The 12,538-nt window shown below is 41.2% G+C and overlaps 1 protein-coding gene across 3 annotated transcripts in view; it reads left to right on the top strand.

Moving 5' to 3' along the window:
- The window catches only part of setd7 (SET domain containing 7, histone lysine methyltransferase), a 42,934-nt gene that overhangs the window by 3,731 nt on the left and 26,665 nt on the right, over positions 1-12,538 (top strand). For all 3 annotated transcript variants that reach the window (XM_072435404.1, XM_072435396.1, XM_072435389.1), the window contains exon 2: positions 3,366-3,495. In XM_072435404.1, the coding sequence (XP_072291505.1) occupies positions 3,366-3,495 (130 nt within the window). The remainder of the gene's footprint in view (positions 1-3,365; positions 3,496-12,538) is intronic.

Raw genomic sequence — 12,538 nt, 5'->3', positions numbered from 1 at the left:
GATCCCATTAAGTTTTGGGAAGCCACTATTCAAATTTCTTCATGGATGATAGGCTTATTCACCATGTAATAGTATGTTTAGGCTTATTCACCATGTAATAGTATGTTTAGGCTTATTCACCATGTAATAGTATGTTTAGGCTTATACACCATGTAATAGTATGCAAGCCTTGAAATAATTATTTTTACGTCGCTGTCAACATGACATGTTGACAACATGTCATGGCTAATTCTGAATCGGTCACAAGGAAAGGAAAACAGAATAACATAATTAATGAAAAATGAACTTTTATTAACATGTCTCTTTATCATTTACAGGCTGAGAAATAGATTTTCAAAGTTAGGGGCCAGGGGGGCCCCCTACCTGGAAAAAGTTAGGGGCCCCCCAGCAATTTCAGGGGCCCACAAGCGCGCGCGGCATCGCAGCGTCATAAGAACAAGATAAATGTGTTGTTTTAAACCTGGTTATTAGCATGTAAAACAATTTAAAGTACTTATCTGTTATTTGATATGAAGAGCACAAATACTGAATTCCTATAAACCAGAGATCATGATGTTTAATACTGTTTAATTTAATATAATAATGTTTCTTAGATACAAAATAAATACTGTTTACCTGCATTTGACACAAGGAGATCTTGTGGAATATATAAAATCACAGCCTACAAAATAAACTACTAACATATATACATTGCCCCAATGCTAACAACTCCAAAGGGGGCGGGGCCCTTGGGGCCCTTGGATACTTCCACATTGACATTGTCCCTAATGTGCAAAATTACAGCTTTTGTTGCAAACAACTTTAAAAAGACTGAATTGCGAACTGAGGAGATTGACGCACGCCAACCTCAATATCACTTGTGGCGCAAAATTAGACCGGGCATTTCCGAGTACAACCGAACGCAGCGGCCAATCAGATGCCCGCTTTCATCGACATTAGATCACGGACACCGCTCGGCCAATGAGAAGCGAGAAGACTGCGAAGCGGCATGTCTGTCAAAACGAAACTTAAGCGATAGAAATGCCCGCGCACATGCGCTCCGCTGCCTTCCGCTTGCTGTATAACTACAGCAATAATCGTGCTCTGTAGTATAGCGCGCCCGAGTTTGTGCATAGGAATCGCTTTGGGCATGTTCACCGTGCTGTTTTTGCCTTTTAAAAATGTATATTACGGCGAAAAATTTGCGTCTGTCATTGTGTCCGGAGCGTTGATTTTGGAGTCGGTCAAAACTGATTTTTGCGCCGGTCATTGACCGTGTCCGGCCCGTTATTTCGAGGCTTGGTATGGTTAGGCTTATACACCATGTAATAGTGTGTTTAGGTCTATACACCATGTAATAGTATGTCCAGGCTTATACACCATGTAATAGTATGTTTACGCCTATACACCATGTAATTGTATGTTTAGGTCTATACACCATGTAATAGTATGTTTAGGGTGTATTTACCTTTGGAAATTATGACGGTACGTTAAACCATCCTTGGAGGAAAATCCGACCCCGTATGAGCCATATTTACCATCCCTTTAAAAAATCCTGGGGAGAGCACTGGAGGTGACCTGCGGATTGTCAGTATTCCAGAGGAGACTGAAGGGAAAGAGGTGGTCAAGTATATAGACACCCAAATCCCTGAATATCTTGCCTGCAACCGCCTTCCTCTCGCGCACGGGGAAGCGACCGCCTTCCTAAGAAACCAGGCGAAAAGAAATGCTCGAGCCTTTGTTTTCGCCTGGTTTCTTATAATTTGCTTGAGCATGGAAAACCAGGTGAAAGCAAAGACTTGAGTGTTCCATGGAATGAATTCCATTCCATGCTCGAAGCAATAAGAAACCATGCGAGAACAATGGCTCCTTGCGTTTCTTGGAATGATTCCGTTCCATGGCTCGAGCCAATAAGAAGAGAGGACAATGGCTCCTCACATTCCATGGAATGAATTCCACTCCAATTATTAAAGTAAAGAGTTTTTCTGTGCTGCATCCTCTTAGCCGCAACAATGCTTCTAAGCTGTAATAAAGTCGGATGTCAAAAATAATTAAGCCACGTGCAGCAATAAAGGCCATCGCCCCCATTGCAACCGCGGGGTACGAGCCGTGGAGAGCACACCTCTACATCATCCCTCCCTCACAAACTACCAATTTCATACTACTTCATTCAACATTTTCATGAACGCACGGTTCGAGATAGTTATGTCCACTTTGGCTTTTATGTTTCGTGTGGTGTGGAGAATAAGTGTGCCAAATTTCAACAGTTTATGCTAAAGTAAATTTTTTCAATTCAAAACCCAAGGTGGAAATAAATAAAGTACGAGGTTGTACCAATTTTTTAGTGTGATGTATTTTGAAATTTTAGGTGGCGCTAGCGAGTCATTTTGCGTCATAAATTTTTTGTTACCAAAAAACTTTTCACCAATCCTGAATTTTGGTTCGAAAAATAATCAGTTTTCTTTAATGTTCAGGGGATCAAAATTGGGGTGGTTTGTGGGAGAAAAAAAGAATAATAACGTAAACTGTGCCTGGTCACAAATTAACCTGTTGTCTTACAGTTGCCTGCGACAAATAGATTGTATTTATGAATTTCTAAATATCATTTAGATACCATTTTATTAGCTAGCCACTACATTTGCATATCATCATTAACGCTCTAATCAAAGTTCTAATTTTTGATACTGCTCACATGCATATTTGTCCTTGTTTACTACTCGATTTTTGTATTTCTGGCCTCCGGATACAATTTCTATAAGTCCCTCACCAGGACGATTCTCTTCCTTCGGGTCGGGCCTAAATATGTCCCGCACAAACCATTAGTCTCTTCAAAACAACATGAATGTATTACCCAAACTCGCCCATTACCATTGCCCCATGTTGATGGATCCATCTCTTGATGCGGTTCAGTTCTGTGTTTTGTATTTTTTTTTTGAGGAGCACTTCTGCCTCTGCTGGTGTTTTGAGCATGTGCTTTTTACCTTCAAAATTCACTGGGTGTGAGGAGCCATGCCTCAGTTGTCTCCTCCTGAATTCCTCACATACGGGGTGAACCTTTGCTTGTTGTTTGACGAATTTCACAAGGAGGGTACATGACAGACCTTGCCTTTTGTACTGGAGGTCTCCTTCAACTTTTTCAGCCTTCATGACATGCTCCTTCTCACAGTGGTTCAGAAACTTCACTTTGAGACCTCATGGTTTACCAGCTTCTTGTCTTTGTTGGCTGTTCTCTTTCCATAGTGATGGAAGGGACTGCAACTCCAGCATCAGCTGTAAGCGCCGGCATTATCTTCTGGAGCAGTGCAACTAGTTGGCCCGTTGACTGCATATTTAAAGTAAAAGTAAATGCAGTTTATTGACCAGCATGTCATGTACATTGTTTGCAGGTCCTTTAGACGAGGATGGTGTTCCCCATGGCTTCTGCACGGTCACCTACTCCTCCAGTGACCGCTTTGAGGGACACTTCACTCACGGAGAGAAGAATGGCAAGGGCAAGTTCTACTTCTTTGATGGAAGGTAACTAACTTAACCTGCTTTTCCACTTGCCCTTGTCTCCCTGACCGGTTCACTTTGGAACGTCTCAGGCCACTTTAGTTTATGGCGGATTGCGTTTCTATGGCCAGCAGGGTCCGGCTCGCAGGGGTCTGCTATGTGAGCGACTGACACCACCCAAACATAACACGTGTTTTTGATAAATAAAAATTGAATTATACTCTTTCTTCATGAGGTGGTTCTCAGCGATTCACAAAAAGACATTAAGTAATTCCAAGTTTATGGTGCTATAGCACTTATATAGCACTATAGCACTTACATCAAAAGCTGGAGTAAATTAGACACAACTTCCAGGGTTTTCCCCAGCTTTTTCTGCATTTTCTGTCACTTATCTATGCTGCATTTTTGCATATCTTTACACTGCGTTCCAAATAATTAAGCAAATTACATTTTTCTCTGATTTTGCCAAATAATCAATATAAATTAGTCATTAAGAGTTTTTCTAGTGTGTGTGTGTTTTTTTTTATAAGTTATCCGCTTTGATTATTTACTTCTGTACCTACTCTGTGTTGCAACACTGGAATTTCCCCACCGTGGGACAAATAAAGGCTTATCTTTTCTTATCATAATATTTAAGTCATCAACCTTTAGAGTACAATCCGAATGTTATTGACCAAACCTCCCAATGATGATTTTTTAAAATAGAAACTTAAAATGCACTGTTCTAAATTATAATGCACACCAGATCCATGATATTGTTGTAAAGAACTGAAAATTGTCATTTGTTAAATTAGAAGCATTAGCAGGTCATATTTACTGAATTTAATGCCCCGTTCAGACCGGTGCGGCATAAGCGTCCAGTTTACATACAAAGTCTATGTAAATGCGCGTCGAACACCTGCTGCGTTTTTGCGGCGCGGTTTCCGCTTATTTGCGGCGCGATTCGGTGTGGAGCGTGGCGCGGCGGGTGCGCTTTTGCGTTTTAGACGCTTTGATGGGCGTATAAGCTTCAATGCCTCAAAATGTTTCGCCAGTGGCAAGAGATCTGAATAATAAAACAAACAAATAACTATATAGCCTAAATTTAGTTTACTTGTACTTTCATTAAATATACCACAACCGAATATAAAATGGTGCACTATAACAAAATATTAACGCTATGGAAACTATGTTTAATTTTTACTATCTATGTACTTTTCATTGGTTTTATACACATACACAAGCACATACACAGCAGATACACTTCAGATACACTTTATCATTGCGCTCAGACATGAATATTTGTGTACTGACCTGATGTACAGATGGACAGGCGCCTGTAGTTGTTGTCCTGGTACATATCCGCGCACCAATGCGGGAAAACAAGTCATCAAACAGGACCCGGGACAAACGAAACTACAGCTGAGAGCGAGATTTATCCAGTCCTGAAGCAAATTATGGTATTGACTCAACTCGGATCACTGGTGGATCAGACACGCCGCCGAGCGTCTCCGTTTTTGGGCTTTGAAAAGCAAATACGCAAAAGGCACTCTCTCAACTTTGATCCGCCATTAGAGAAGCCAGACTGACAACACCTCCACTGCGCATGCGCACGCGGCGAACGCGCGTCTGCTTATTATTTTCGGCTCTGCTCCGCTGCATCGAGAAAGCGGCTTATTTGCGTTTGTCTTTCAATGTACAGGCGTCCAACTTCTGCGTAACGCGCAAATAGGCGTCTGCGGTCTGAACGGGGCATAACGGGTCGAGTTACGTTTTAACATAGGACTGTTTGGATGTGAACTGCCTCCCGCCCTCATAGATCTTTCGCTTAAAGATGCTCTAAAGGTTCTTAATAAGGTTTGGGTCAGGAGAGAATGGGGGCCACACCATGAGTTTCTCTTCTTTTGTGCTCATGGTATTCAATGATGCAGAGGTATTCCTTGCAGCATGAGATGGTGCGTTGTCATGCATGAAGGTGATTTTGTTACGGAAAGCATGATTCTTCTTTTTGTACCATGGAAGAAAGTGGTTAGTCAGAAACTGCACATACTTTACAGATTAATTTTCACACCTTCGGGGACCCTAAAGGGGTCGACCAGCTCTCTCCCCATGATTCCGGCCCAAACCATGACTCCACCTCCTCCTTGCTGACATTGCAGCCTTTTTGGGACATGGTGGCTGTCCACCAACCATCCACCACTGCATCCATCAGGGTTGCACTGCACTCGTCAGTGAACAAGACTGTTTTTAATTAGTCTTCATTTATTTATGGGCCCACTGGAGCCGTTTCTGCTTGTGAGCATTGGTTAAGAGTTGCCGAATAAAAGGTTTATGCATAACTGCAAGCCTTTGGAGGATCCTACACCTTGATGTTTGCGGAACTGCAGATGCACCAGCAGCTTCAAATACCTGTTTGCTGCTTTGAAATGGCATTGTACCAGCTGCTGTCTTAATCCGATGTAATTGTCTGGCAGAATTCTTCCTCATTGTGCCTTTATCTGCACAAATCTGTGTGTGCTCTGAATCAGCTACAAATCTCTTAATACGATGATCACGCTTAATTTGTCGTGAAAGATCAAAGGTTTTCATACCTTGTCCAAGGCATACAACTTTTGCACACTTTTAGACACTAGAGAGATCCTTTTTCTTTCCCATATTGCGCTTTGCAAAGTTGTGCAATAATTTGTTATTATTTTGTTGTTTTGATCATGCATTTGACTTTTCCTTAAAGGCCGTAATGGACGATTTTTTTGGCCCAAATCTGAGTCTCATTTCCTCGTAGCATGAACAGCCGATTAGTCCTGCCACGTATCAATCATAGGATGCACCTACTGCTCACCTGCAGCCGCGTTGGCTCGTCCCCAGGAGAGCAGCACGTTTCCCCGTGTCTAAGCGCATGGGTCTATCATAATATAGTTCCCTCAGTGTACAGGACAAAATTAAGACGGAGAAAGACAGTTCGAGCTGGCTCCGAAGAGACGGAAATCTACGGGAGAGGAGAGATGCGATCCGTTGCGCTGATAAACAAACGTGTGTGTTGTCAGTCCGCACAGGGGGAGTTGTGTCAGTCCGCACGACTGAGTTCTCAAATCAGCGAAAAATCGTTCATAACGCCTTTAACATGCATCGTGGAAGTGGCTGTCACCAGAGGAAACACCAAAAAAACAAGAGGAAACACCATATCACCAAAGAGTTGGTGAGACGGACAACACAAGACTAACATTGCGCCTCAAAAGCATTGCACAAAATGCTACTAAATCAAATACATAGCCTACAAAAGACAAAAAATAAAATTTCAAATCTGATATTTAAGAATATATAATTTTGAGTGAGAGCAAATATTACGATCATATTCTAGTGACCTGCAGATTATCTCAGAGCTTTGCCATAGTGACAGGAATGTTGGACATAAGGCTTTTACTCTGGCAATTTGCAAGCAGACTGGTGTAAAAGTGTTACAATTATGCAATTATTAGAAAATGGAAGAGGCTAAAGATGACTGTCAATCTCCCTTGGACTGAGGCTCAATGCAAGATCTCGCCACGTGGGGTATCAATGATGATAAGAATGGTTAGGAATCAGCCCAGAACTACATGGGAACAGGATGACTGCATTGTATTAAGGAGAGAATGAATGGGGCCATACAGAGCGAGATTTTTCGTAACAACCTCTTTCCCTCAGTCAGAGCATTGAAGATGGGGCATGACTGGGTCCTTCAACATGACAATGACCCGACGGCCAGGATAACCAAGGAGTTCCTCCGTAAGAAGCATATCAAGGTTCTGGAGTGGCCTCCCCGAAACCTGAAGGATCTAGAGAAGATCTGTGTGGAGGAGTGGGCCGAAATCCCTTCTGCAGTGTGTGCAAACCTCAAGAACTACAGGAAATGTTTGACCTCTGTAATTGTAAACAAAGGCTTCTGTACCAAATATTAACATACATTTTCTCAGGTGTTCCAAATATTTATTTGCAGCAACAACTTACAAATAAATTATTTATAAATCATATAATGTGATTTCCAGATTTTCTTTTATTTTAGATACGATGAAGATTTAAGATAAGATAAGATATTCCTTTATTGTCCCACATGGGGAAATTTCATTGGTGCAACGCAGGTAGATACAGAGGTAGATACAGAAGAACAGATCACTTATAGGAAGTCTGAAAAACACTTTCAGTAGAAGATCTCCTATAAATAAATAAAAACTCCCATAGACAAATAAATAAATAAATAAATACCATTGCATGTGATCCCGACAGTAATTGCACATGAATATGTGTCACGACAGCACATAGATTGCACATGAATTTCACAGTAATTGCACATGAATTCCAACAGCAATTGCACATATGACAGAATTTCAGACCCCTCCATAATTTATAAGTGGGAACATTTTAAAAATCAAACAGTGTTCAAATAATTATTTGTTATTAAACATTTAAAAAGTTGATTATAGCCTAAATCAACCATTTTATTGCATAAGTGAACCACCATGTCTCCACTGTCCCTTGCATCATCAACACAGAGAACATCTGTGATCATTGGTTGCAGGTTGCTGTTGAACTTCTTAACTGGTCTCTCAAGGTCTTGTGGACTTCTCATTATTGTTCATGGGCAGATCCATGCCCTGGCTTTCACTAGTCACTAAGTGGTTGGCGCTACAGGTAGAGCGTTGGGGGGCCAGGGTTCGAATCCAGCAGTGGCTTCAATTATCTTTACCTGTTTCATTGGTTATTTTTGTTGAACTGATTTATGATTGGCTGCATGTAGAAAGTGGGCGGGAGCGTAGAAAGTGCACGGTGTTTACAGCACGTCATGCAATTTGGCCTTTTCTACATCATTTAACTGAGGTTTTGCAAAAAGTGAAGGACACAAGAGCAGATTGACTGGAAAAAAGAGACATTCAGAACATGTGCTGAAAAACAAAGTTTATCTAACGTAGAATAGACAACAGCACATGATCGTTCAAACCATGAATTCATTGTGGTCGGTGTAGCAGTGGCTCAGGTTTTATTCATCTACAAAGCTAAAGCAGCTTCTACAAAGCTAAACAGGACAAACCGGTCACCGACGAACTTGTTCCTCAGACTAACTTCTACTTACAAGGCCGACTAGCCTAGACAGCAGAGCATGAGTCTGTGGACATTAGTGTTGTAAGTTTGAGCCCTGTCAGGGGCATGTTTTTCATATTTGTTTTGTCACTGATTGTTTTAAAGAACACCAAGATGTACAATTTCTTGAATAACTAAATGTCACCTCTGCTGTTCTGTTCAACGTTTTTTGGAGGGAGGAGCTCTCTCAGAAGCAGTGGCGGGCCATGGGTCTGGGGCTTGGGCCTTCAATGAGGTCATACACAGTCCCACCCGAATAAATCCACGTCTTATTACCATCATATTACCATCATTATGATGCCATGGCTCTAGACACTATACATTTAGACAGAAACGCAGTTTAAACAGGCGTTGCCTCACCTTCTCTGTGCCGATGTCCGTGTGTTCTCCGCTCGTTCTCCACATCGTTCTCCGTGACTGCTTAACGCGGGTGTCCGCTCTGTGAGTGCTTAACGCGGGTACAAACCCGCCTGTAACAGCGTCGGCGTAGGACGACCTCTCCTTACAATGTCTAACTTTTCTTGAAAAGTTCATCTTGAGAAAGGCATTATAATTATATCGATATATTGTCCTCCTTCCACATTGTGGGTTGAAAAAACAGCTTAGTAATACACGGATTAATGTGTCTGTCACATCCAGTTTCCTCGTTCAGAGTTTTTGAGGTTCTGCAGACCCTGCCCATAGGACCTGCTTCTCAATATTGGTGATCCAATCAAAAGACGTGCACGTGATGCACCTGCTAGATGGCTCCTGAGCAACAGCAGCAGACGTACAAGAGCCAACTCTGAAGCTGATTGGTTGACGCATCATTTTCATTTCCATTTACTATAAGCTATAAGCACCAGCTCTATTGAGTCTGAAGGCCTTGGCAGATTTTAGAACCCTGGCAACACATGATGGCTGAATATGATTGGATAAAAGCTCTAACATAAAGACCAGCCTCCAAATCTGAACCTGGGGTATAAGCAGTGCAACAAGAGGAAAGCCATGAAATGGAGAGTAAAACTCTTACTTTGGGGAATAATGTAATAAATATTTGTGGGAAAATTATATATATATATATATATATATATATATTAATCATGTTCTGATTATGTTTAGGCCAGCAGAGAAGGCCTTGCTTGCCCTGACGGCCCACCACTGCAAGAAGGCAAAAAGGCTGTCTTTGCCTTTTGGAGGGTTACTGTCTGTAACTGCACTAAAACCACATCATATTGGCCAGAATGAACCCCTCCCTTTCTTTTTGGGCTAAGCCCCGAATGTTTAGGATGTCTGGCTCCGCTTCTGTTACTTCTTACACTTGATTCACTGACTCTCCCCAACTTGACAAACGGCTGATTCAAAAACATAAAAACAGAACTTAGACAGTTAATTTTATAAAGATGGCATCATACAGTCAAAATGTTTGAACTAGGGCAAGGAATTAATCGCACTTTGAGTATTTTTTTCATGTAATTGAAATAGATCAAATTAATACTTTCACAAAGTTCTGTGATGTTTCTTACCAACCCCCCCCTCACTTGTTTCCTCTCCACACACTGTGAGCGTCTCATTCCTGCTCCAGCGTACAGTCTCCTCTCTTGGCGTGTACGTACACAGTATGCAGGTTTATGGCCATTCAACCAACGTAAGAGCTAGGCAAGAACAAAATAAAAAATAATTAAATTTTGTCCGTAAATTAATTTAATAAATTCCGTATTTCTAGCTCATTACATTAGTACAATATTTTTACAACATATTTGTCAGTTAAACATTTCGAATCGTTCATGAATACAGTCATTTTAACTACAGACCTTGTTCCCCTGTCGACTGTAGCTAGATCGTTGAGTTTCAACGTGTTTTGCCCATGTTTTCACCATTTGTTGTTGTTCACTTTACTTAGAGTCTTTTCCTTAGTGTCAAGTAGACTTCCATTTGACAACGACTTCCGGTTACACAGGAAGTTACCAAAAGCAAAACCTTACAATACAGCGCAAATGTGTCAAATTGACCTTTACATGTTATAACCAAGAAATTGAACGAAGTATTGTCCATTATAACCGTCTGACTGAAATTTTTATCAAGACTTATGAGTCAGAACTTTCAAGGGGAATAATATCTACATTTTATCAATGCATTGATAATCTGGACAGCTACTGTATTAATGCCAAATAAAATAAATAGTGTGTTTCCGGTAACATCGAAAAAACACTCATATCTTACGATCCCCACAGAGGATTTTTTTCTCTCTCACAATTTGACATTCTCAATGTACGGCCTGCAGTGGTGGGCCGTCAGGACCAGCAAGGCCTTCTCTGCTAGCCTAAACATAATCAGAATATGATTTAAAAATATATATATTTACGGACCGCGCGCGCGGAAAACGTGCAGAGAACGAGTGGACAACGGCAGGACACGGAGAACGGCACACAGAATGCGCGAAGAACGAGTGCGGACAAGATAAAGCAACGCCTGTTTAAACGTCTAGAGCCATGGCATCATAATGATGGTAATATGATGGTAATAAGAGGTGGATTTATTCGGGTGGGACTGTGTATGACCTCACTGAAGACCCAAGCCCCAGACCCACGGCCCGCCACTGACGGCCTACGACAGAGTCTGAGGACTACGAAACGTCTGAGGAATAAAGTCTGGCGGTAATGCAACACTCGGATGCCAACCGCCATAAAACAACAACAACAACAACAACAACTGACGGCCTGTAAATATGCGATAAAATTGTTAAGGTCGGTTTTTTTAAAATTTGAAATTCAGTTCGGTCGGGTTACCGGAAACACACAATTATTTTTTTTTGTCCTACATATATTGAAAACAAATGGGAAAGAGAAGGTTTTGACAGATGAGAGGGGTGGGAAATTGTTTATACATCTCAGGAGGGCCACAAAATCACATGTGTAGAGGTAATTTTAGATTTTCAAGTGGTGCCCTCTTGAAAATCGAAATACTTTACGCCAAATGGGAGGGGGCAACGGCATTTTTTCATCGTAGACAAGAAGCATCTCAAGATAATAAATATATTATGGCCCCACCCTAAACTACACAGGGCGTTGGCCATTTTGGTTCAAAATTGACACATCAAAAATCCTGTCCCCGTATTTGAACGGACTTATCCGAGGGTTTTTATCAGATGGTCACCAAACTGAGGCAGTCAAAAGTTCTTAATATATTTTGCCTAAGTCTCAGGGTGTGGTCATAATGAGCTGTTAACAAAGCAGCAATTTTGAAAGCAGAAAAATTCTTGTAAGGATTGCAAACATTCTTGTATCTGGACGGACCCAATAAGGCATTTGTGTGTTTGGTGTAATCCAATGAAATTTGTCACATGTATTCTCTGAGCAGAAAGGTCTGGTGACGGGAAGGTGGCCATTTTTGGTTACCTTCAATTTTGCCCTGATATACTACATTAAGAAATGTTTACCAGACCAATGTTGGGTATTTTTTTTTTCAGCACAACCTCACCTATATGATCTGTTAGTTAGTTTTTTAATTTGACATACTATTTCAACATACTGGACCTAAACACACACTGAAAACACAAAGTCCGTCTAGAAAAATTATGTTTTTTTTTCATTGTAAAACCCTCAAACATGCTCAACCAAGCATTTAAAAAGGTTCAAACTGAACCACAAGGTGCAATTATGAACATATAAAAGTATTCTTGTGATATATACAAGCAATAAACCACTATTTACAATAAAAAGTCCACAGGCGTTTTTCTATTTGTGCTACTTCTCAAAACAGTTTCTGTCCAAACTGTCCAAAATGACAGAGCCACACCACAGGCCTTGCACTTCCATGTGAGTGATGTTCAGAAGGAACTCTAAACCAGGTCCAACCCAGGTCTAAACCAGGACTAAACCAGGACTAAACCAGGACTAAACCAGGTCTAAACCAGGTCTAAATCAGGACTGAATCAGGTCTAAACCAGGACTAAAGCAGGACTAAAGCAGGTCTAAACTTGATTAACATGAAGTGT

This window comes from Eucyclogobius newberryi, unplaced genomic scaffold (assembly GCF_026437365.1).
Source record: "Eucyclogobius newberryi isolate DKJ021-1_F unplaced genomic scaffold, fEucNew1.0.hap1 SCAF_11, whole genome shotgun sequence".
In the NCBI taxonomy this organism is placed as follows: Eukaryota; Metazoa; Chordata; class Actinopteri; order Gobiiformes; family Gobiidae; genus Eucyclogobius; species Eucyclogobius newberryi.
Note: the sequence above shows the minus strand (reverse complement) of the source record. Positions and strands in the feature narration are given on the sequence as shown.